The sequence below is a fragment of the Eumetopias jubatus genome, unplaced genomic scaffold, assembly GCF_037043125.1.
Source record: "Eumetopias jubatus isolate StellerSeaLion01/CBP00866 unplaced genomic scaffold, mEumJub1_p1.0 scaffold_3, whole genome shotgun sequence".
NCBI lineage: Eukaryota > Metazoa > Chordata > Mammalia > Carnivora > Otariidae > Eumetopias > Eumetopias jubatus.
Window position 1 is genome coordinate 50,536,991 of NW_028274809.1, and position 25,264 is coordinate 50,562,254.

The 25,264-nt window shown below is 39.4% G+C and overlaps 2 protein-coding genes across 2 annotated transcripts; both read right to left on the reverse strand.

Moving 5' to 3' along the window:
- Positions 1-287: 287 nt before the first annotated feature.
- Positions 288-22,439, reverse strand: DUSP19 (dual specificity phosphatase 19). Its single transcript, XM_028121339.2, has 4 exons — positions 22,076-22,439; positions 16,417-16,463; positions 6,009-6,161; positions 288-553 (listed from the first exon to the last, which is right to left on the reverse strand). The coding sequence occupies exons 1-4, from the start codon at positions 22,299-22,301 to the stop codon at positions 314-316; spliced, it is 666 nt and encodes a 221-aa protein (XP_027977140.1). The 5' UTR covers positions 22,302-22,439; the 3' UTR covers positions 288-313.
- On the reverse strand, positions 9,886-11,380 carry LOC114224870 (translationally-controlled tumor protein-like). Its single transcript, XM_028124144.2, has 2 exons — positions 11,288-11,380; positions 9,886-10,443 (listed from the first exon to the last, which is right to left on the reverse strand). Exons 1-2 carry the CDS (start codon positions 11,378-11,380, stop codon positions 10,027-10,029), a joined length of 510 nt encoding a protein of 169 aa, XP_027979945.1. The 3' UTR covers positions 9,886-10,026.
- Positions 22,440-25,264: the final 2,825 nt, after the last annotated feature.

A 25,264-nucleotide genomic window follows, 5' to 3' on the forward strand; every position in this document is an offset into this window, starting at 1 on the left:
AATCCTTTCATGCTCTAATAAAGATTTTGAATTAAATCTTTTTCTTCTACAGAAATCAATTATTGGTAATACATTACCTTCTCTTAGCAAATTAAAGAAGCATTCAATCACACATTATAATACCAAAGAGAAAATGATACAATTTAAAAATGTGTTTATACACTAGCTCAAGACAATCAATTAACCTCCATTTCCACTTGAAAAACACAAGACAAAAGGAAGTTTTTAGTAGTCTGCTCTTCAAAAAAGGGGACGGGTGGCTGTAGGGGCCAATTCAGAAATTACAGTTGTCCTTTATCTGCTGGAATGTAACTCATGAGCTGTCACCCCTTTCTAATTCCTGTATGTTGTCACACTTATTGCTTTCTTTGCCCTCTTGGTATGTACGAAGCTGCTCCATGAAGCCAGCATTTGGACATATGGAAGGCCTTGCATTTTTCACCAAAGAGAAAGCACTGGTAAATGAGATTTCTTCAGAATTCATCAGGAAACCTACTAGAACTGCAGCAGCCCTGGAAACTCCTGCATTACAATGAACAAGAACCACTCCATCCTGCAATAAAATCAATCAAAAATCTCCATTATTCACTTCAAAAGGTTATTAAATCACTTGTACATTCTTATACTACCTGAAATTATAAAAACATTCCTTTTATCAATTTGTTTGATTCAATGTATTCAATTACCAAAATACAATTCCTTGTAAGCAATGAATGGAAAAAAAAAAATCAATTAATCAATCAACCAACTTCTGTTCCTACCCTCCAGGGATTGAAATGCCTTGATAATGTATTTAGAATTCTGGAAAAGTATCTTTTATTAAACTGAAGTAATATAGTAAAGTACATATAAAAGCCTAGTAAACTTAGGAGATACACATCCATAAATAAGAGAAAAATCACAGGTAATATATGTGGAAACAAATAAAATGACAATCATAACACGGACCAGAAAGACCGAGACATCATAGGTACACGCAGTGTTCCTGTAAAGAAACTAGTGTCAACTGGCTTGGTAATCTATGTGTAAAATGGCCAGCAAGGAAAAAATTTTCTACCCTTGTATATACTTCATTCTGGAAGGAAGTAACTTAAAAAACAGTTACATTTATGAGGTAGTAAAAAGATGACACTAACAGCTCATGACAATGTGAAGTAGAAAAGGCAATTAGATACCTTAGATCAGGTCAATAAATGAAAAATGTTTGGGTTAACTTGCAAATGATACTTTACAAGTGAAGAGGGACACAGTGCAAGACCAATGCTGATGGGGGTAATACTGCATTAATAATGAAATGATGGAGTTGACGGAACAGCACTGATATAGGTTGGCTTATCTCAGGCTTTTAAAAAGTTAATGATCTAGATGAAATGAAGTGAACCCTACAAAATTACACATTCTGGTTAATTACTTCATTTCCCGATTCTTCTTTTGGTACAACACAAAAGAAAGATGGGAACAGGGGAAGGGGGACAAAATAAAAACTAAACTGAAAACTCTCTACCCAAAGCATAGATTAACAATACCATACTTAGGACTCATTGGATTATTCCACTTTTGCAAGGCAGTTCTCTCACAATTATAAATCTGTTGCAAAATTCCTTTCCTAATCTATTGCAATAAATTTGCAAATGCTTCTCATTTCAAGAAAACCAAATGATTCACAATAAAATTAGTTAATATTTTGAAAATCCTCATTATCAAAAAAGACAATTTCAATTGTTTCCTTATATATATGACTATTTCCAAATTTTAACTGATTCTGTATAGGATGGGCTAACACCAATACTCACTATGCATACATGCAACTTTTCTCACTTTGTGTAATAGCTCATTTTTATGAGATTAGAGGCATTTAAAAATCATATTACAGTAAATGATGAAAACTAGTAAGGAACTTCTTTCATCTCAAAACAAATCAGATGTTCAAAAGAAACCCAGAATTGTAAGCTAAATAAGAGATATCATTCAATGTCATTTTTAATATTTCCTGACTACATACTACTCATCTCTGTTTTGACTCAAAATATGTCTTTGAAAATGAAACTAACTTTATTTTCAGTCTTATATACTATGCATCCAGTGTCAGCTCATGTTTAATAATGTTATTATTTTCTTCTTTCTTATACCCTTATGTAACAGCTACCTTTCTGTTGCTTTCTATAGCCTTTGAATTGACTTATCTTTTATTATTCTTTGGGTATCATATAGTCCTTGAAAGTATTCCCAGAGGGGCTCCTGGGTGGCTCAGTGGGTTAAGTGTCTGACTCGGTTTCTGCTCAGGTCATGATCTCACGGTCGTGAGATCGAGCCCCAGCCTGGACTCTGTGCTCAGCGGGGAGTCTGCTTGAGATTCTCTCTTACTCTCCCTCTACCCCTCCCCACCTCGCTCTCTCTCTAAAATAAGTAAATAAATCTTAAAATAAAAAGGAGAGAAAGTATTCTCAGAAAAGTTATTGGCTTGGGCGCCTGGCTCAGTCCGTTAAGCGTCTGCCTTCGGCTCAGGTCATGATCCTAGGGTCCTGGGATCGAGTCCCACGTCAGGCTCTCTGCTCAGCAAGGAGCCCGCTTCTCCTCTCAGGCTCTCTGCTCAGCAAGGAGCCCGCTTCTCCCTCGGCTGCAGCTCCCCATGCTTGTGCTCTCTCTGTCAAATGAATGAATAAAATCTTAAAAAAAAAAAAAAGTTATTCGCTTTATATCCCCTTTCCAGGACTCAAAATAGTAATGATTTAAAAATTTATAAAGAAACATTTTCCGCACTAACTGCTGTCCTCCACCCGGAAGGCCTTTGCTCCGCTTCTTGGTCCAGCTAACACTGGCTTCTGCTCTAAGAAGCCTGTCTCTCTCTGAGTGAGATGGGGTCCAGGGGGTTTCTTAGCCATCTTTGTATGCTGCATCCTTGGCGCTATTTTAGGCACACAGTAGATATTCCATGAATGTTTGCCAAGCAAATAAATTAATTTTGTTCTCCATTCCCAAGAAGAAAGTGTTCTCTTAAAAATTTGAATCACCGTTTTGCTATGGGCAGATAGAAATCATGTTATAGTATTTCCAATTTATCAAGCATTCTTTGTTCTCACGCTGTTGTGAATAACTTTTCAACTAGACTGCAAGCTCCTTGAGGGCAGCAGTATGTATGTATCCCTCATATCCTCTCAGAATAAGTGATTAATATTTCTTGACAGATTAACTGAGCCACGTTTAGGTCTTTTTTAAATGAGTCGTTTGATATATAAAAAACTATATATGAAAATGTTACCAGTAATTACGTCTAAATGGTGTGAGGAGGGTAAATTTTTACTTATTTGTATTTTCCAATTTTTCTACAATGACATAGTTTACCTACATCATGTTTTTAAAATCACATCTAATAAAATGAGTAATAAAGTAAATATGGACTATCAAATACACCTTTTCATATTAGCAAAACCTTTTGTCCATAAAAAAAGGGAGTCAAGTAAATTTTCATAAAAGAACTCTTAAGGCTACAGAGGTTACTCTACCACTTTCCTCTTGTGTGTATTTCTGTCCCTTAAGGCATAAATCTAACAAATAATGCATGAGGCAGACATAGAGAAAAGGCAGAGAAACCAAACAACAGGGTTTTACAAGTACAGAGGAAAATGAGAAAAGACATGGGAAAATAGAAGAGATTCCTTTTGGCAGCTGTATGTGAAAAGATAAAACAACAAAGTGTAGGGCCTAGAAATGTAGTTTTGAGACACTCAATTCACTGAGTAATCACATTTAATAAAACCTGCATATATAACACAGAAAGTTATGAAAAGATCTCTTCTAGAAAAAAATGAAGAAAATTCAAGAATTCTATTGCTACAACTAAGTATGTATTAATTTGAACAGTAAAGAGTTTTCAGGGCAAGGAAATATTGGCTGAGGTTAGGACTGCAGTATAAAACATAATGCTTGAGAAATGAGAACAGATTATGGAATTCTAATACATCTAGTAGCAGAAACCTTGTAGGTACCTCCTCAGATTCCCTTGGTGCCATCACTACATGGGCCCTAAGCTTCTCCACCTCAGCCTCCACTTCTTGGCCCATTGTCCCCCTTAGGCCTGATGAGTTTTGCTGGCCTACTGAGAAGACCTGGCTCTTCCCGTGTGATGGTCTCTGCATAAACAAGTACACCCTGAGTTCTGGATTCCCCTGCTGCTTCTAAACGTGGATGCAAAGTCCACAGGCCACTGAGTTTGGCTTCAAGGCAGCTGCTGAAGGACAGAGTGTATAACCTGGAATTGTGGGATTAGTTACCTCCCTGGGGGGTAAATTTTGACCACTAAAACAGGAGCTGACAGCGAGCCAGGCAGATGAGTTCTCTCTTCCCTCCCTTCCCAAGTCTGTACAGAGGTGGTGGAGTTTCTTTGTGCTCCCTGCCGGGAGATGCCTTAAGTGGCAGAGCAGGTACACCTGCTAAGCACCCAACTATTCCACTGTCAGCTCATTGTGCAATTCTGCTTAGCAAGGGAAACGCATCAACTCACGTGGCTTCCCATCCTTTCCTGAGTCACTTCCCTTTCTCCCACTCTCACTGCCCATGGATTCCATCTCCCAAATGAGGCACCAGCTCTTAATCTTTGTCTCAGGTTCTGTTTTTTAGGAAACCCAAGCCAAGGAAACTTTTAATCAATTATTACCCTTTCTACTTTTTGCTTGCAACATGTACATATCTTCGAATATGAATATGCATATGGATGATGCCTATATTTTTCTTTTACCATTTAAGGCATATCTCACATCTCCTTAGAGAAGCAGCTAATACAGAAACATGATCATGTTTATTTTTAACACTATCAACTGGCACACTGGAATGTTATAATCCAGATCTCATAAAATTTTTCATAAAAGAAAATACTGGCCAATACTAGGCCTTCAATTAGAAACCCTCTTCCTCTTCTTTTATCTAAATATCTGCTATTAAATAAAGCTGAATGGTAGAGTTGAAGAGTTCTATATTTTCCAGATAATCTAAAGGAAAGCACCTAGAACAGTGCTGGGCACGTATGGCATTCAATAAATTCTACTAAATAAAAGGAAGAAAAAAGGGAAGGAGAAAAGGTAGAAGGGAAATCATTAGCCAGAATTCAACTAAACTGGATTCTAATCTTGAGTGTCATTAATTGTTAGGTGCCCCAGGAGAGTTAACTTTTCTCTGTAAGTACTTCTACACTCCCATCTATTTATCTCACACAAATTTTCTAAGAATTATATGCTAACTAAAAATGGTGTCATTTCAAGGTATAATTACTGGTAACAGCCAACCGAGAAGCCCAGCGATGACTTGGATCTATTACCAAAGTTGAAGAAGGATGTTATCTGTTGGTCTTATAAAGTAAGAGAACCGATGGACAGCTTCTGATCAGCTTTTTCATACAATCTCAGTAAAGCAATACACGTTTAGTCCTTAGAGCACCCTATAACTTTCTATTATTAAAAAATGCATAAATTCACTATCCCTAGCACATCCACAAAAATGCAAATTAATCTTCATAAATACATTAAAAGGACTACAGCAGTATCTATCCCATACTCCACCTAATTATCTTGCATATTGGTTAGAGGGCAGGTGGTTATAAACCATCAAAGGAAATCTAAGTACATATAAACACAGGAAAATTCAGTTAAGTGGAAATTTTTATCTCCTAATATTTCTCAGGAAGCCATAGGAAGATGAGAAATTAATGTTAAAAGTAAGTATCACATTGAGGGGCGCCTGGCTGGCTCAGTCAATAGAGCATGCAACTTTTGATCTCAGGGTCATGAGTTTGAGCCCCTCATTGGGCACAGAGATTACTTAAAAAAAAAAAAAGTATGTATCTCATTGAGAAGAAAAACTGGAGAACTAAAAAGTTGTAGGAGTTCATGAACGATTGGTAGAGGGGAAATTTCATAGTGGTTCTCTGTATTCATCACAAAAAGAATAGACTGGATAATGGACTTGTATTTTTAAATTTCTGCCTTTGAAGAACTGTGGATCAAAATGAAACTTACCTTCATTTTTGCTTGTTTAATAAATTCAAAACATTCTGGAAAATAAGACAGGATATTGGTTTCAGGCAGATCCAATATAGAAATGCTCTTATATATAAAGTCACTGAGGAAAGCATTTTCAACTCCATATGCAACATTGAGAATATGAGTCACCTTAAAGAGAAAAAAAAAGATAATTTTTTAAAAATTCTCTAATGAATTAATATTAGGCTAATTAAAAAGAGAATGGGATGTTGAGATTTGTAACAAGAATAAACAATTTAAGCATAACTCACTTGAATAATACTTGCAGGAAGCCTTCTCTGACTGCCCATCCCTCACCAGAAGTGCTAATTTCTATACATTCCCATAGCACCCTCTACTTGCCCTAATTATAGCTCTTACCACTTTGAGATTATTTGTCTCCCTCATGGTACTAGAAACTCCATGATGGTAGGGACCATGTTTGGTTTATTCACTATTCCAAGTAAGCAGTGTGAGTGAGCAGTGACCTGAGCACAGAAATTACTTAAAATATTTGTTAGAAAAATCAATGAATATCCATATAATAAACTCGAATAAGGGAAGTAGATCGATAATAGAAACTTCCCTTTCAATAATTATTTCCCAATTTTCCTTCATATTCATCATAAATATGATGGTTCTTAAGTATGCCTGCCCATCAGAATCACTCAGTGAGTTTTTTAAAAATGTCAATGCCACAGAGCCTCAAACCCAGAGATTCCAATGAATTAGTCTGGTTGAAAGGATGGTCATGAAAGATTTTCTTTCAAATGGTACACAAAAGCAACCTTCTACTACATCTGTGCATTTGAGTTCCTTTCCTACAGTCTACCAAGCATGTGGAAAGTCAATTAAAAGAATTCAAAAGCAAAATGGATCAGAAAAATAAGGCACTGTTTCTTTTTTTTTTAATATTTTATTTATTTATTTAACAGAGAGAGCGAAAGAGCACAAGCAGGGGGAGCAGCAGAGGGAGAGGAAGAAGCAGGCCCCCTTCCGAGCAGGGAGACTGATGTGGGACTCGATCCCAGGACCCTGGGATCATGACCTGAGCCGAAGGCAGATGCTTAACCATCTGAGCCACCCAGGCGCCCAAGGCACTGTTTCTTGTTACGACATGCCTCACTGTACTTATTCTCTCTTAACATGGGTGTTAGGTTTTGCCTGATCTCTGTATTTTCATGTATTTCACATATATTTTAGACTATCTGTCCAGCTCTGCCTCTCTTGCCCCTACTAGTCCTAGATATTGCTCTGACAGTGCCCTACTCCTCCCCTAGTACAGCTGACTGGATTCAGGCAGACACCTGACTTAAACAAAACTGATCAAATAATCTTTAGAAATTTTAAAAATAAGGGGCAACTGGGTGGCTCAGTCGTTAAGTGTCTGCCTTCAGCTCAGGTCATGATCCCAGGGTCCTGGGATGGAGCCTTACATCGGGCTCCCTGCTCGGCAGGGAGTCTGCTTCTCCCTCTCCCACTCCCCCTGCTTGTGTTCCCTCTCTCACTGTGTCTCTCTCTGATGAATAAATAAAATCTTAAAAAAAAATTTTTTTTTTAAATTTTATGGGCGCCTGGGTGGCTCAGCTGGTTAAGCGACTGCCTTTAGGCTCAGGTCATGATCCTGGAGTCCCAGGATCGAGTCCCACATCGGGCTCCCTGCTCAGTGGGGAGTCTGCTTCTCCCTCTGACCCTCCCCCCTCTCATGCTCTATCTCATTCTCTCTCTCAAATAAATAAATAAAATCTTTAAAAATAAATAAATAAATAAATAATAAAAGAAACCTTAAAAAATAGGTATACAAGACAGCTAGAATGATCCACAAACTGGAGAGCTTTAAGACAGCCACTTTCTATTAGGCGCTCAAAGAAGCTGAAAATTTCTGCTCCCAAATAAGAATAGAGTAGATATGCAGAGAGGGGCCATGATGCCAGTGGGAGAGAAGCACCATCTTGGATGGCATTCTCTTCTCCAGTACAGCTACTCTCTGCTCTCAGATTCCAGAGCTCCCCCTAAATCATTATACACATTCTCATTCCTTGCTCAGGTTTCTGTGCTTCCCAACCCAAAGAACATTGATTAAGACACTCCAGGAATTAGGCCTTATGAAGACAGAGACATAGGCCATTTACTAACCTAACTGCCTTGTGGAAGAAAGACAACAGAAAACACCTCAACTGTCTACTCATGAAAGACTTAGAGAGGAGATGGGAGAAACTAGAAAGGTAAGAACATTTTTAGAAGATAAAGTCTGAAATGTCCTGTTTTCCCCAGTAAAGTCTTATCTATGTCAAGTCACTCACTGTCAGTGTACTTCTGACCAGGATTATATTATGATTCTGCCCTTAATTATAGAACATCTTCCAATGTTATATTACGATTCTGCCCTTAATAATATAACATCTTCCAATGTTTTACGTTATTGATGTGTTCGCCTTGTCTTTACAACTGTATTCTACATTCCCAAAAGAACAGAAATGAGGTCTTTCATATATAGATGTATAGATCTATAGATCTTCACAGGATTATGGAGAAAACCAGAATCTTGGGAAAACCTGTTGAAAGGTAAAAGTGCTTTACAAATATTGTGGATTACCAGTGCCTGGGGAGTTTAGCTGTTGGGAAATGCAGTTTATATGGGTATTGATTGGTCCTGATTAAAAAGAATTGTACTGAGTCACAGGTGGTGGTGACATCCAGTCTAAAACCCTTTCTAGTAATTAGGCATACTTCCAAAATGTAGTTACAGAGGTCCTAACAATGATTGCCCTTGGGAAGCCCTTTGTAATACGGATAATAATAGCCCCTTATTGAGAACTTGGTATGTGCTAGGCATATAAGTTATGTCACTTTATCCTCACATTTAGGCATTATTATTTCCAATTTTAATAAACTTTTATATTTTGAAACTGGTTCAGGGGCACTTGGGAGGCTCAGTCGTTAAGCATCTGCCTTCGGCTCAGGTCATGGTCCCGGGTCCCAGGGTCCTGGGTTTGAGCCCCACATTGGGCTCCCTGCTCAGTGGGAAGTCTGTTTCTCCCTCTCCCACTCCCCCTGCTTGTGTTCCCTGTCTCACTGTGTCTCTGTTAAATAAATAAAAATCTTAAAAAAAAAAGAAACTGGTTCAAAAATCAGAACATTACAAAATAGAAACATTAAGAAATCTTGCTCTTACCATGTCCCTATCTATTCCATTATCTCCCACAATAATGGTAACCACCTTTGTTGGTTTCCTGTATATTCTTTAGAACATCTTTTTTTTTTTTTTAACTGTTATTAGTCTTTTATTCTTTTGGTAATTTCCTCCAGAGTTAACTACTTCTGTTTGTGGGTGATGAAATGTGTAAGGAATCCACTTCCAACGTTGGCCCAGCTATGAGCATGGTCTTTCCCTTTACTTGAACTCAGAATGAAGACTTTTTTGATTCTTGTTTTTTATATTCCAGTCCCAGAAGTAGTTTTTTACTGTAGAAGTTATCTGCAGGCAGTCTTATGCTTTCTAGCAGTAGTCTACTACCAGGCTCTAGCTTCTCCAGGACACTACACAGGATGGATTTAAATGTGTGTTAAACTAAGAGGCATTCTCTCAAATGAGTTTAAATGCATTTTATTTTTTTTTTTAAGATTTTATTTGTTTGAGACAGAGAATGAGAGAGAGAGAGAGAGAGAGAGCATGAGAGGGGGGAGGGTCAGAGAGAGAAGCAGACTCCCTGCTGAGCAGGGAGCCCGATGCGGGACTCGATCCTGGGACTCCAGGATCATGACCTGAGCCGAAGGCAGTTGCTTAAACAACTGAGCCACCCAGGTGCCCGCATTTTATTTTTAGACAACCTATATGACAGGTTTTTCTTTTTCTTAAAAACAATGCCCCTGCTCCAAATAAATCAGGGTCAAATCAAATGAAGAGCTCAAGAGGCCATCAGTCCCATCTGTCTAAGTCCTGGTGTCATGTGGGTGAAGAGGAGCAGCCCTTTAATGGCAACAGCTGATGCATCCAAAGTCATGGCCGAATTCGTTAACATTTCTCCATTTCTAAACCGTCCTTAAAGAAAATCATATATGGGTTCACACCATCCTCACGGGAGTCCAGCAGAGCAACCGCACCATGTGGATTCATGTTTTCACCAATAAAGAACTGGTAGTTTTTCAAATTAGCAAGGATGTGACTGATTTGCTCTGCAGCCCCTGTCATAAAAGGTTTTACTCTTTCTGGCCTCTGTTCTTCAAGTTTGCCTTTGATTGATTTCATGTAATCTTTGATGTACTCCTTGTAGGCTTCTTTTGTGAAGCTGGTTTCCTGCAACTGATGGTTCATGACAGTATCAAAACCAGTGATTACCGTACTCTCGGGACCTTCGCCCCCCGGGCCTTCGAAGGACGCATTTCCACCAAAGAGTGAGTCATCAATGTTACCCTCTGTCTGTCCTACTGACTATGGCTGAGGTCCTGGTGGATGATCATGCTAAGGCACTACCTTAGCAGGAGCCAGGAGCTCTGACCAAGCGCGGTGCAGCCAGAGCTGCACTTTCTATTAAGTGCTCAAAGCTGAAGGCGGGGGGAGGGCAGAAAAGGCCAACTCAGCCGCTCCCCAACTTCATACAGAGGGCACGAACAACCCCTTACATCATCGCGCACTTTTAGAACATCTTTAGGCAAATAATTTATTCCCTTTCTTACACAAAGACAACACCTTGGGTTCCCCTCTCACTTAAATATGTCCTGGAGATTTTTTTCATATATTTACAGACCCTTTTCTTGGTGTTCTTTTGTATAGCTATACAGTATTCTATGGTGTGAGTGTACTGTTGTTTAAACAGTTCCCTATCGATGAACACGTGAGCTGTTTTCAATGATTTGCTATTATGAACAATGCAGCAGTAAGTACCTTGGAACATTTTATGTCAGTCAGTTTTCTATCTTCCATAGGGCTTTATAGGGCACACACCAGGCACTTGGATACCTTATTAATAAAGCAACTACTATTATTGTACCTAAACATTAAAATGAAATTCCTACTGAAAGTTCTGAAATGGTCCTCCACAAGAGAATTTCTATTAATTATAGCACTTTATGGCCCTGAGACAGAGGATGGCCTGGAATGACCGGGGTGCATGAGAGAGCAGGTGCACCTGGACCTTTGGGAGGAGAAACATGCAGGGACTGAAAGTTGGTTTTTCCAAATTACATTAGATCTGCAAAACCTCCTTGTTTTGCGGTGAGATTCAGCAAAGTCTGAAAGGGCCCGGGAGGCGAAGCGGTTACTTCAGCCTCCCTACTCGCCCAGCAGGCTGGCCTCCACCCTCAGGGGAACGCGCCACCAAGTCACTCCTTGAGCGCACCCAAGTTCTCCCGTGGCCACCGCAGCTCATTTCCTCCTACCCTGAGGTCTCTCAACCAATAAGTTTGCCTATTCACCCAGAAAAGCAACTACCGGTGACAGTTCTACGGCTGGAGAGTGAGTCCATGCTGGAACAACAAATCTCATGCCCGAGAATGGAGCTGAAGAAGCTGAAAGGAAAGCGGAGTCCACACAGGAGAAACAAAGGAGGGGATTAAGAGAGATGTGGCACCTCCATCATCTGGACATTCCAGAGGAAACCTCCAGAATGGCCCACTTCCCAAATGTAGATCTATCTAAAGCCAATGAGATTTTGTTACCCATAGTATTCTCTGCCTGGTGCCCAGTGATATGCTCAATGGAGGTAAAAATGCAAAGTATGGCCTAGAAAGAAATTTATTTTTGTGGTTTCTTAGAAATGACTGTCATCCGTAGCTCTCAGCACGTGATGCAGCAGATGGAGTTGCATACGCCCCATGGAGGGAGGACAGTTGCAGCGATTTCTTTCTAACTCCAGTGCATTTCTTACTGAGACATAGGAAGGCTCATGGAATTTGATGCCTTGGCTCATCACTGCTCAAGACTCAATTCAGCCCAAATTGCTCCTGTTGGAGAAGTGAACTCGGATGGTTCCTTTAATGAGGCAGGAAGAGGAAATTCTGTTTTCTGCCTGAGCTCAGTGCAGCCTGCCCGAAGGCTGAGGGGTCCAGATGCCGAGCCATTGACCGACTTGGATCCAGGAGCAGCAGTGTCAGCAGATCTGGAGGCTCAGCCTCGCTTGGAATCAGATGCTATTAAAGCAGAAGAGAATCTCCTCTGAACAAGCTGCCATCAAAGCTCCCATGGCCACCATCTGCTGTAGCAATGTCCCCACCATGATGTGCTCCCTGCTTCTTCTGGTTACCTTCCCATGCATGTAGTGCTGCCTGATTTGGGAGGCTGTAAGCTATAAATAATAGCTTGAGCACCCCGACTCAAGACAGGAGCAGAATTCTCTATGGTGGAATCATGCCAGCGCAGGGAAAAGGCAGTGGTGGCCCCTCATCTGCCTCCCTCCCTCCCCCCAGTTCCCTCCCGCCAGTCCCCACCCTTTCTTTTTCCAGGCCTCTGGGGCTCTCTCTTGCTTGGCAGCTGCATCTGGTGGACCAGCTTGGAGCAATGAGCTTCTGCCTCCCAGCTCAGTGAAACTGGCAGTTTGAAAGAGAGCCTCCAGAAGAGAGTAGTGCTGATTCCAGAAGAATGGACTTGTGAATGGTGGCTTGGCAAGTGCCCAGCTTTCTGGCTCCCAGGCCAGGGAGATACTATTGCATAAGGTGGCCTTTGGAGTGCCCATCCTCTGATTAGACCATCTAGGTCATTTGCTACGTTTTTGGGAGTAGGGCTGGCACTGACATAAATTAATTTCTAATTCTGCCCTCAGAGTAGCAGCACCCAAGATCTGGGACTGTTGGCATTTAGTAGGCTGCCCAGGGGGCAATTTCTTCAGACGTTTTTGTCATTTCTAACCTGGTTCTAACCTGGTAGTAACTGTAGGGCTTTGGGTGTCTTAGGGAGCTAAAACGAAATATCATAGACTACGTGGCTTAAACAACAAACATTTATCTCTCATAGTTCCGGAGGCTGGGAATCCGAGATCGTGATGCTGGCTGACCTGGTTCCTGGTGAGGGCTTGATGCCTGGCTTGCGGATGCAAGCCTTCTGGCCTTCTGGCCCTCAGAGGGGGTGGAGGAGGGAGAAGGAGAGCCAGGGACAGAGCTTTTAAGGTTGAATTGGCTTGAGACCCCATGCACTACAAATTCTAGTCTATTGTTATTTCAACAACCTTCTTGTGCTTTAGGTACCAGTTGTTCTTTTAGTTACACTATCTACTCTTTCAGACTTCCTTTGACAAGAAATTTGTACTTCTGACGTCAATTTATTTAATAATAAGAATATCTGTCCCTCCGATGGAAGTTGAAACCTAAGCATTTGCAGATGACACCATCAAATGAGTAGCATCTGCCTCAAAAAGCAGGCCTAATATATTCTGCCCTGGGGAAAAGTAACAGGACCTCTTATAAGGAGAGTTGACAACTTGAATGAAAGTATCACATGGTCCTTAAGATCAAATAGTGGCAAGAGTCACCTTAGAAAGAAAGCATTTCACATGCTCTCACAGGAAGCTTGAGACACTTGTTTGACCTGATCAGTATGATGAAGAATGAGAAAGACTGTGCCAGGGCGCCTGGGTGGCTCAGTCGTTAAGCGTCTGCCTTCGGCTCAGGTCATGATCCCAGAGTCCTGGGATCGAGTCCCACATCGGGCTCCCTGCTCGGCAGGAAGCCTGCTCCTCCCTCTCCCACACCCCCTGCTTGTGTTCCTGTTCTCGCTATCTATCAAATAAATAAATAAAATCTTTAAAAAAAAAAAAGGGTGCCTGGGTGGCTCAGTTGGTTGAGCAACTGACTTCGGCTCAGGTCATGATCCTAGAGTCACTGGATCGAGTCCCGCATTGGGCTCCCTGCTCGGCAGGGAGTCTGCTTCTCCCTCTGACCTTCTTCCCTCTTATGCTCTCTCTCTACCATTCTCTCTCTCAATAAATAAATAAAAATCTTAAAAAAAAAAAAAAAGGAAGAAAAAAGAAAGAAAGACTGTGCCATCCAGGTGGGGGGGTAAGGACAAGTATGTGTGGGAGGCAGGAGACCAAGGGACAGAGAGGCCAAGGTGGGCACACTAGGAAGGCAGAAGGTGCCCATTTTCCCCAACTTGATGCACTGACTCCTAGAGGCAGGTGTGTTCTGTGGTGAAGAATAGACTGAAAGTCCTGTAATCGGAATCCTGCAAGCTGTTCTGAGGCCGGGAGCACCAAGCGAACTGCTTTTAGGTTGTATTTCCGGGCTGGCCAGGTGAGACACACACACGAGGGTCCTGAAAGCTGCAAGGCTCAGTGGAAAGAATGGGACACAGGATCTCCCGCAGATGAAGGGAAAGGATGAACACAAGAGTACTGACAACAAAGAAGACTGGAGGTGACTTTTGTGAGAACACCCGGAACAGTGACAGCATCCCTCTGTATGTGTGTATCACTTCACGTCAACTTTTTTTTAGTACTGTTTTCACTTTTTAATAAAAATTTTAAAAAGTTTAAAAAAAATTATATCCCTTTGAAATGTGCCATGCATTTAAATCAATAATCTAGTTTTGGCAAATCACTAAATTTTTCAATAAACCCTCTATTCAGCTGCTCAGTTTACCTTTGTTCTATTAGGCATCTAACAGTGTCACATGTACAGAGACAGAGGGATCTTTTAAACAGCTGCTTGATTCACATCACCAGGATGAAAGCGAATTTGAATTGGTGTATCCTAAGAGGGAACAGATAATGAAACACTTGCCAATGAACGAATTTATCAGTTTTTCTATTTTTCATTTTTTCCTTAAGAAATATTAACTTATTAGTGTAAGCAAGACTTTGAAACTTGTGCTACTTATGTTAAAATATTAATCTAAGACGGATCCTATTAGGAAATACAGTAATTCTCTTAACCTTATGCAATTCCAGGCCATTATCTCTTACTGTCAGGCAGTTTTAACAGTGACTGCAACTGCCTCCTAACTAGTCTCCCCATGCTAGTTTATGCAACACTCCATTTTATTTTCCACATTGCCTCCGACAAGCAACCTTTCAAACTGCAAATTTGATCCTGTTACTCCCCTGGGTAAAGACTTTCAAAGACTTCTGGATAAAGTCCAAAAGCTTTTATTCTGGCTTACATGGACTTTTGTGGTTTTACTCTTGCTTACATCTCTGGCCTTGCTTCTTGGTATCCTTCTTTCTCACTCTCTAAGTCCTGGGTTACTGACCTTTTTTTTTTTCTGTCTCTGAAAGCACTGGCCTTTCTCTTCTGGGCCTCCACACAAACCATTTCTCCTATGTGAACACTTTTCTGTCTGCTCCCTCCCCATCCCATTCCGAGCAAACTTCAGTATCATTTCCTCCAGGAAGATTTCCCTGACCTTATAATCCCCAACCCAACCCAAACACACATGCGTCAAGGGCATCATCTCATTCATATGCTCTCCAATAGCACCTGCATTTGCCCATCAAAGCACATAATACACTGTACTGAAGCTGCTTATTTGTCTTTCTCCCCTCTCTGCCCCTCAGATCATAAGCTTCATGTGAATAAAACCCTCTTGCATTCCACAAACCATAGCAATTCCATGATGCTGAAGTACTGCTTGACAAAACAGATGGCTGAAATTTTTTTAGTAAACACTGAAATAAAGAATAAATCACACCAGTTGAGGGTGGAAGAAGATGGCATTGGGGAAGTAGTATGTGAGTTGGGACTCAGGCATGGGTAGGTCTTGGACAAGAAAAGAAGAGGAAAGTCTTTCCCACACAAAGGAACTACATAAGCAGAGGCAAGAAAAGATGCTTCAAAGTCAGGTTCATAAGGATACATGAAGGGAAACAGGGTGCCTGGGTGGCTCAGTTGGTTGAGCGACTGCCTTCGGCTCATGTCATGATCCTGGAGTCCCAGAATCGAGTCCCGCATCGGGCTCCCTGCTGAGCGGGGAGTCTGCTTCTCCCTCTGACCCTCCCCCCTCTCATGCTCCCTCTATCTCATTCTCTCTCTCAAATGGATAAATAAAATATTTTAAAAAATAAATAAATAAAATAAAATAAAATTGGAAAGATGGATTACAAAGCCACATATTTTAATTAGGTACAATAATTTTTGCAACTTTATTAAAACAAGAGCCAAAAATGTTACCAATTAAACTCTGAAATGGGGGCCTCCGGGTGGTGCAGTTGATTACGTGTCGGACTCTTTGGTTTCAGCTCAGGTCATGATCTGAGTCTTGAGATCAAGCCCCACATCAGGATCCCAGCTCAGTGAGGAGTCTGCTAAAGTTTCTCTCCCCCTCTCCTCTGCCCCTCCCTGTGCTCTGTCTCTCTAAAAATAAATAAATAAATCTAAAAAAACTGAACAAACTCTGAAATGGACTAATAGTTTCTAAATAAATGTAACAATTGAAATACTTCCTATACATGGTACCAGACCTGAAGCATTTTTTTACCTTGTACTTTTTCAGAGTATCCAGATCGTGAGCAGCATCTTGTGACCCTATAAGAAATAAATCATATCACCTTGAACATAAAAGTAATCATCCTAATGTTTTAATCTAATTTTTGTAGCAATTCTATTAGTTATTTGTTTATTTAAAAAATACAACTTGGAAGGACCTCAATCCAACCTTCTAAAAGACAATTTAGAAATATTCATTAAAAAATGTTCATCTTGTGGGGGGCCCATATGGCTCAGTTGGTTAAGTGTCTGCCTTCAGCTCAGGTCATGATCCTGGGGTCCTAGGATAGAACCCCACATCATCAGGCTCCCTGCTCAGTAGGGAATCTGCTTCTCCCTCTCCCTCTCCCTTTGTCCCCCACCCCCAGCTCATGCTCTTTCTCTCTTGTGTTCTCGCTCTCAAATAAATAAAATCTTTAAAAAAAAAAATCATCTTGTGTATATATCTTGTCCTCTGAAATCCCACTTCCAGCAATTTGTCTTAAAACTCCTGGGTGTTGCAAAGATTAGCTATCAGGATGTTCACTGTAGTACTGTTTATAATACAAAAAAACCAAAACAAATAAAAACAACCAAAAGCCTAACCATAGGGGTTGGGTTAAATAAAATGATACATTTATGTAGTGAAATATATACACCCATTAAAATGAGAACGCAGAGGTACCTGGCTGGCTCAGTGGGTAGAGGATGTGACTCGATCTCAGAGTCATGGCTTTGAGCCCCACATTGGGGGTAGAGTTTACTTAAACAAAACAATGAGAATGCAGAAGAATATTTACGGCAGGGAAATATATTCTCAATATATTAGGCAATGATACCATTAGGTTACAAAATACCATCGTCCATTTTTATAAAAACAAAAATATGTATATGCCTAAAAATGGACAGGAAGTGTATAGAACAAAATGTTTACAGTGGGATTACAGGTAGCTTTTTTTTTTAATGTTCATTTGTATTTTTTACAATAAATATCTATTTTTTTTTGTAACTTAAATAAGGGTATTAAAAAAACCACCCACAAAATAACTCAGTACCATTTGGTTTGGGAATACCCAATAGCTTAGAGCAAACACTGTTGGTCTATGAATTCTATCCCCATTCCGTGTACCAACAGGGCTATCCCCTTTTACCGTTTCTTCCTGTCAAAGTTGGCTCTCCAGATCTACCAAACTTGGAAAATGACTCTAGCTAATATGCAAGTCCAAACAGGAGATAACCATTTAAAATAAAGTGAGTTAAACAATTGAAAAAATAGGGCATTTATTATTTAAAGATCTCAAGTATTTTACTTTCCTAAATTAGGATCCATTTCCATGCACGATGTTTTTCTTACCTCACCTATCTAGGGGATCTGCCAGCTTCTATTACATGATTTTAGGTAGCTGAAAAGCCAGCAAGTACACTGGTTGGTCAATATTCGCCTAGTAATCTGAAACTTACAGATTCCTTACTGAGCCTACATTTAACTTTATTCCTAAAAGTTAGCCTATCAAAATATTATTATCTGTTAAAAGCTGGATGGTGGATATGTAGATGTCTGTCATATTATTGTCTGTAATCATCTATACCTTTGAAATACTTCATAATTAAAAAGTAATTTCTCAGTTTTCTGCAGGAAGTTCTAACCATCTCCAGGGGGGAAATGGCTTCAAATAAATTAAATGCAAATCATTTTTTAAATAAATAATAATTAATTCTACTCTGCTTAGGTCTTAAAATAGCAAAAAAAAGAAAAGAAAAGAAAAGAAAAGAAACATGCATGAATGAAATTCTTTCTTTTAACCCTAGATTGCCATTATTATATTTATCAAGGCCGGATACTTCGATCATTTCCATTAAACACACACACACACCAAACACAACAGGTTGATTATATTTCAGAATTGGCTGGTACATTTTGAAAGTCACTTCCAGAATATGAACTCTATTGAAATAAATTTAGTATCCTTGAGACCAAATAAAATGTTAACTTGTATGCTCTGCCTTTTCAAATAAGAAAATTATGAGTGTTAATAGGTGGGGAAATAATTTTAGTCAGCATAAATGGATTTCAGGTAATTGGCTTGTATGTTTCATTTAATACTTGGTAGTATTACAGTTCAAGTTAATTCTCTCTAAATTCTAGATATAATCATCAGCTTTTCTCCAATTTTAAGTGGCTGCTTTGTGTTACAGTCCTGTGTTAAACGTTTATTGGAAAGACACATTACTAAAAGTAACACTGTATATTGTATATCATGACAATGTGTTATTTTTAAAAATGATTTCTTTTTTTTTTTTTAAAGATTTTATTTATTTATTTGACAAGAGAGAGAGACAGCACGCATGCACAAGCACAAGCAGGGGGAACAGCAGAGGGAAAGGGAGAACCAGGCTCCCCACAGAGCAGGGAGCCCTATGTGGGACTTGGTTCTGTGATTGGTCCTGAGCGGAAGGCTGACCTTAACTGACTGAGCCACCCAGGCACCCCAACAATGTATTATTTAAACTTTTATTTTGAAAAAGTAGAATGTTATCCTTTTATAAACTATCTTAATTGAGATTTAAAAACAAATATCAGTTTTAAGAATTTTATAATTTTAACAGTGGCTACATGAATCATAGTTGTGTTAAAACTCATAGAACTAAATACCAAGTCAACTTTACTGTATGAATAGTTTTGAAAATGATTAAAAAGTTGATGAATAGGGAAACAGTTAAACAAAGAGGGCTAAGAATAACAATTTACAGTTATTTTTACATCAATACTTACAAGCCACAAGGATTATTATAGAAATATAAAGATGAGGTATTTTCAGTATTTTGCCATCATAATATATGTATCATAAAAAATAGCTACATAAGATCTCCAGAATCCTGTTTAAAAGATTCTTTTTATGCAAATACTAATTATTGTATAAATTCTGATGTAGTATGTCTTAATTTATAAATCACTATTTTCATCATCACAAAAACCAAAAGCATTACTGAAATGGGAAATAAATGATATTTGAAAGAGAAATGTTTTATTTGAGAAAATTGGTAGGAGTGAACATTCATAAATAAATAAAAACAGGAGCATAAATTACTATGACGATGAGGTAACAATATTTGTGGAAGAACTGCACAAAATAAAGAGCTACACAAATTTAATGTATTATCACCTCCCATCTCCATATCCCTGTAAAAGATCCCAAGATTTTCACTCAGAATTGAAGAGAAGACCTCAAATGTCACCATTTGGGACTTCTTAACAAAATATATATACATATATATATAAAGTTTACATATATATTAAAAAAGTTTATATATATATAAATAACACATGTACCTTTCAACTACCCAAGAGAAATGGAATTTTCTACTTTTACAAAGTTGGTTTTAAGAAAAGTCCTAGTGATTTTGCTGTAAAAATGTAATTTTCAAAGCCTAGGACAAAAATGCTAAGATCTTTTTATCAACCTGTTAGATAGTTCAACGGCCTACGTAAGATTTTTGAAATGCAGAAGCTGGTTTGAATGTATGAGCTAACCGAAAAAGATTACAGTTTTACAGCTTCATTTTCTTTATTCCCTACCAAAAACAAATACTAATTTTAATAGTGCTAGGTGGGAGTTGTGTTGCTTTGAAGAGATGAAGAAAGCTCTTTGAAGCAACCTAGGAACAATCCCCCCATCTCCAGAGAGAAACTCAGTCTGGTCAGAAAGAACCCCTGCATCATTCATGTGGAAGAACTTAAGATGTAATCATCCATGGGTCCCTCGGAAATAAGGCACTTGTAACTAGGCAGAAAAAGGTCCATCTACCTCTCACAGGAAAGGAGGTTGTACCTGATAAAAATATCCCATTTCCTGGTCCAGAGAGGAGACCATATAAGGTCTAGTTTCAGAAGTCTCTCCCAGAACTCTCCCAGGATTCTGGGAAGGGTTCCAATGCCAATCTGAGAATACTACCTTGAACAGCTCACTTTGGATAAGTCTAGATAAAAAAAAAAATCACAAGCAAAGTTCATGAGAGTGAAATGATATTTTAAAATTCTACCATAGAGGGCGCCTGGGTGGCTCAGTCGGTTAAGCGACTGCCTTCCGCTCAGGTCATGATCCTGGAGTCCTGGGATCGAGTCCCACATCGGGCTCCCTGCTCAGCAGGGAGTCTGCTTCTCCCTCTGACCCTCCCCCCTCTCATGTGCTCTCTCTCTTTCATTCTCTCTCAAATAAATAAATAAAATCTTTTAAAAAAAAATAAAATTCTACCATAGAATTTTAAACCATTATTACTACAAGGAAGCCAAATAAGTGAAAAATGTGCCTGAGCATATTTTCTTTCCTAGAAATGGTGTGCAAGTCCTGGGTCAACCTTTCAGACTAGCTAAATGGTCCCTTGATTTTGCACTGGGCTTCAGGAACTAGTTGGAGATATTTATTTGAAGTGAAAGACAGCTCATGTAGCAATACATGTAATACATAATACAATAACAACTCATATGTAACTGCAATTAATTTGTTTCAAAAATTTTCACAACCTCAGGATAACCCTATGAGAGAAATAGATACCTTTACTTTAGTTTTACAGATGGTTTCTTGGAGGACCAGAGAGAACAAATGACTTATGCTAGTTCATCTAGTAAGGTAGAGCAGGACTGAAAACCTGGACTCCCTGAAGCAGCCTAAATGATAATGCAGAGCGGGAGTGGATCAGACTTGACCTTGATGCCCAGCTCTGTTATTTACTATTACCTTGGGCAAATTACTTGACTATTGTTAAATCCAGTTCCCATCTGTGAAATGGAGTTGATAATCCCTACTTCAGAGAGTTTTTTAAAAAGGAGATGCTATGTGTACTTCACAACAGGACCTGGCTATTTCTGACTCCCAGTTCCGTGTTCTTTCTACTCAAGAATGGCTTGGCTGCATAAATATTGGCAAATCATTAATCTTTCCAAGTCTTAATTTCTCTATTCACAAATGTAAAATAATTCAAATCTACTTGAACATACTAATTTTTTTTAAAGAATGCCATACCATATTCTTGCCAAGCTAACAAGTTTGTTACTTTTCATACTCTTCTTCATTTACTATTTGCGGACTACGCTTTATATAGGGAAACAATATTCTCCCTAATACAAGAAATCATAAAACTATCAAATTCATAGCTATAAAATGAAAACACAATTTCTCCTTAACACTCCAAAAACAGGCACTTAGATGTGGCTATAAGAGGCATGCATTCCATGATTTGTAACAGCAGAGGAGGCAAACAAGCACTTGGCTATTTCAAGTACTAACTTTTCTATAACCTTAACCTTAAGTAGTAAGCTACTTACAGTTTTACCTAATAAAAGCATTCTTTCTAATTGGATGATTTTTAAGGCTATATCCATTTATAATCCAAGAAAATACAACATTAACATGCTATCCTCCGGAGAAGTAAAAAAAAAAAAAAAAAAAAGGATGAAAGTTGTTCTAAAATCCAAATACCAGGTGCCATGTGCTACTGGAATCTATGCTTCTTATGGATATATTGTGGGCCAGATAATGGAAGTTCCAAATCTAAAAAAGGAAACATTTCAGCTTTTCAGCAGGATAGCTGATAGAACAGAATACATATTCGGGAAAAAACGAGAAATATGGCTAAAAGGAATCAATGAGTTAGTGCCAAATCGATGTACTCACCCAGGAGCAACCATGGCTTAATAACACCAACATGCAGGTCCAAGCTAAGGTCCTGCACATAACCACAACTACCCCCACTGCTCGGCTCTACTTCTTCCACGACATGAATTCTGGCATCTTTCCATGTTTCTATAATTTTCTTTCCAGTTAGCGTTGTCACCCTGGTGCATTGCTTCCTGAGATTATTCCGGGAGAACGCTTTAATTTCCTGGTTAAGGGAGTGCATTACATGAGCAGTGGCTAAGAACAAAGTACAAGCAACTCTAGCCAAGACTGGAAAAGGCCGGAACTGCCCGTCCCTTAGCCCTCAGATTAAAAAAAAAAAAAAATAGAGCCTCAGGGGTCCAATCCCCTCCAGGTGATAGCAGCCACACACCGGAAACAAAGACTTCCAGGTCCGTTTTCTCCAGCACCACCAAGGAAGGCGAAGTTTGATTGGCCATTGAGAAACGAGCCCCGATTGGATGCTGTTTCTTCTTCCGGTCCGCTGAAAAGCTGCGTTAATTTCCTCTGGCTCAAGGAATCTGCCAAGAGTTTGCTTTTGCTGCTTAAACCTAGCTTTATTATTCTTGCAAAATGGTAAAATAGAAGACTTAATTGAGTCTTCTATTGAAGAGACGACTGGGATATTCCCTCGCTCTTTATATAAATGCAGTGATTTTCTGGCTATGTTGGATTGGTGTCACTTGTTGTAGAGACCATAAACAACGGGTTGAAGGAGGTACGGCTGCTGCTTTTAGCGAGAAGGCGAGGTCGTAGTGCAAACCGTCCTACTGCGCAGAGCTTTTCTTGTACGCCTGTTTTAAGACTAACACAGCGGTGCTATCGATGTCAAAAATAACTTTAAGCTTATGTTTTGTACATTTTATGCTATCACTGCCAAAAGGGGCGTTTGCTGCATAAATACTGTTGTGTGAATTGTGAGATAAAGCCACAAAAATACTTTTAAGTTCCTGTATGCGGTTGAGACGAGCTTGGAACATGTTTTCTAATTTTTTTCCTGTTTTCGCCATCACTAGAGTCCTTTATGCAGTGAATATACGCTCTTTATAAGGCATTTCTTCAAGTCTTCCATACACAGTTTCAGAAAAACGGATACGCAAATTTGTAAGACAGATCAGTTACGGAATGATGATTCTGCTTACAGAAGAATGGTTGTTTTGCAAAAGAAATCACAAGATTAAATAGAAATTTTCCTTACCCCACTTTCAAATGGTCTTACACACAATGTTCATTTACACATGTATAAAGTGAGGAAGTTGTACTTAAGGAAAGCTTCTCCAACACTACATTATCAAAGTTTTTGTTGTTTTGAAGTTTTCTGATGTAGAATTAAAATAAACCAAATCTTTCTCTGTTGAACAGTGAGATATAAGCCCAGGCTATCTACAAAGTACTCTAAAATGAAAAACTGAGGAAATGATTCACACCATTTAAACAATCACAGGTTCATCAAAATCAATTCTAACCACACATTATTCCATATGTTTATAATTCAACGATAAAAACTATCAACTATTGAGCACTTCCTACTTGCTGGGAACTGTGCTTGCAAGCAGTCTGTAGATTCTCAGGGCTATCCATCAGGTGCTTAATGATGCTTTACACACATTATCCCATTTGATTTCACCACAAGTCTATTATGAATATAGCATTATAATCATCTACATTTTACAACTGAGCAAACTCAGATGCAGAGAGAGCAAATAACAGATCTTACACTTCACAGCTTCTAAATTTATAACTACAAATAAAACCTAGATTTGTTTTAGGCCAATGCCTTAGCTCTTACTTTCTTTGATATAGTGCCCCACTCCCCCAAAATTATAGCTAACAAATATTTATTGAGTATTTGCTATGTGCCAGGCACTGTCACAGTCACTGGTGATAGAGCACTGAGTAAAAAATAAAAGTCCCCTCTTTCATGGAGCTTGTATCCAAGTGGAGGGAGCAGATGTACAGACAATAAATAAACATACAACAATGTTAGGTCCTGATTTAAGTGCTAAAATGAAAAATTAAGTGAAATAAGGGAACAGAGTGAAAGAGCAATGCACTATTTGCTATGTGTCGGTGAGAGAGGGCCCCTCCGATAAAGTGAAATTTGAGCGGAGATTTGAATAAAGTTCAAGAGCCAAGACCCTCCCAGCCATCTGGGAGAAGAGCTTTGCAGATGGAGGAAATAGCAAGTGCTGAAACAGAAGTGTACTGGTGGGAGGAAAGAAATGGAGATATTCAAGAAACTTAACGGGAGGCTAATGTGGCTTTTGGGGGTAAGTGAAGGGAAGAGAGGTAAGAGATGAGGTCGACAGAAAAATGATAAAGATTTGGGTTTTATTCCGAGTGAGAGGGGAGCCACCGGAGAGAAACAGGTAGGGAAGTGGTGAATCCTGTGTTGTGCTGCCCGGATGCTCCTTCAGTGAATGCCCTTTGACAGTCCCTTTAGCAACTGCCTGGACAGCAGAGGGCTGCCTTGCCTTCGGTTGTGCCTTTCACAGGATAGACCACATCGATGACTGATTGGTGAGGAAGCATAAAAGCCTGGCCATCTTCGCTCAATTTGAAACAACTCTGAACGACACTGTAGCTCTGAAGTCCAACATGTAGTTGGCCAAGCCTGTCATTGGACATGCATAACCTCTTGACTTCTCTGCCCAATCCTGATCCTTCCTTTCACTTCCACAAATGTTGATACCAAGGACAATCCTTAAAAAAGTCCTGCATGCCAGAACCCTACCTCAGTCTGCTTCCAGGGAAACCCAGTCGGTGACAAGTGACATGAAATTATGCTTATGCTGCAGAAGGATGTTTCTGGCTGCTGTGAGGAGAGGGCTAAAATGGAGGCAGGGAGATTTGTTAGGGGGCTACTGCAATGGTCCACATGGGAGAAGAGAGTTGCTTGGGCTAGAATGGCAGCAGAAGGACAGGTAACAGGTAGTCAGATCCTAGATATATATGAGAACCAAGCCAAGAGGGTTTATTAGCAGATTAATATGGAGGAGATTAGGATAATTGCAAGGATTTTTGGCCTAAGAAACTAATGAGAAGATTTGCCATTTACCAAGAAAGAGGTGATGTGGAGATGAAAAGTTCAGTTTGGGACATGTTAAATTTAATATGCCTATTAATCAACCAAATAGATATGTCCAGTGCACAGCTGCACATATGAATCTGGACTTCATAGAAAGG

Coding starts and splice junctions, on each gene's coding strand:
- LOC114224870 (XM_028124144.2), bottom strand. CDS start 11,380: ATGAGCTGCGGTGGCCACGGGAGAACTTGGGTGCGCTCAAGGAGTGAC. Junction 10,444..11,287: donor GAGGCCAGCCTGCTGGGCGA/GTAGGGAGGCTG, acceptor CCTCAGCCATAG/TCAGTAGGACAGACAGAGGG.
- DUSP19 (XM_028121339.2), bottom strand. CDS start 22,301: ATGCACTCCCTTAACCAGGAAATTAAAGCGTTCTCCCGGAATAATCTC. Junction 16,464..22,075: donor TAAGCCATGGTTGCTCCTGG/GTGAGTACATCG, acceptor TATTTCTTATAG/GGTCACAAGATGCTGCTCAC. Junction 6,162..16,416: donor ATACTCTGAAAAAGTACAAG/GTAAAAAAATGC, acceptor TTTCTCTTTAAG/GTGACTCATATTCTCAATGT.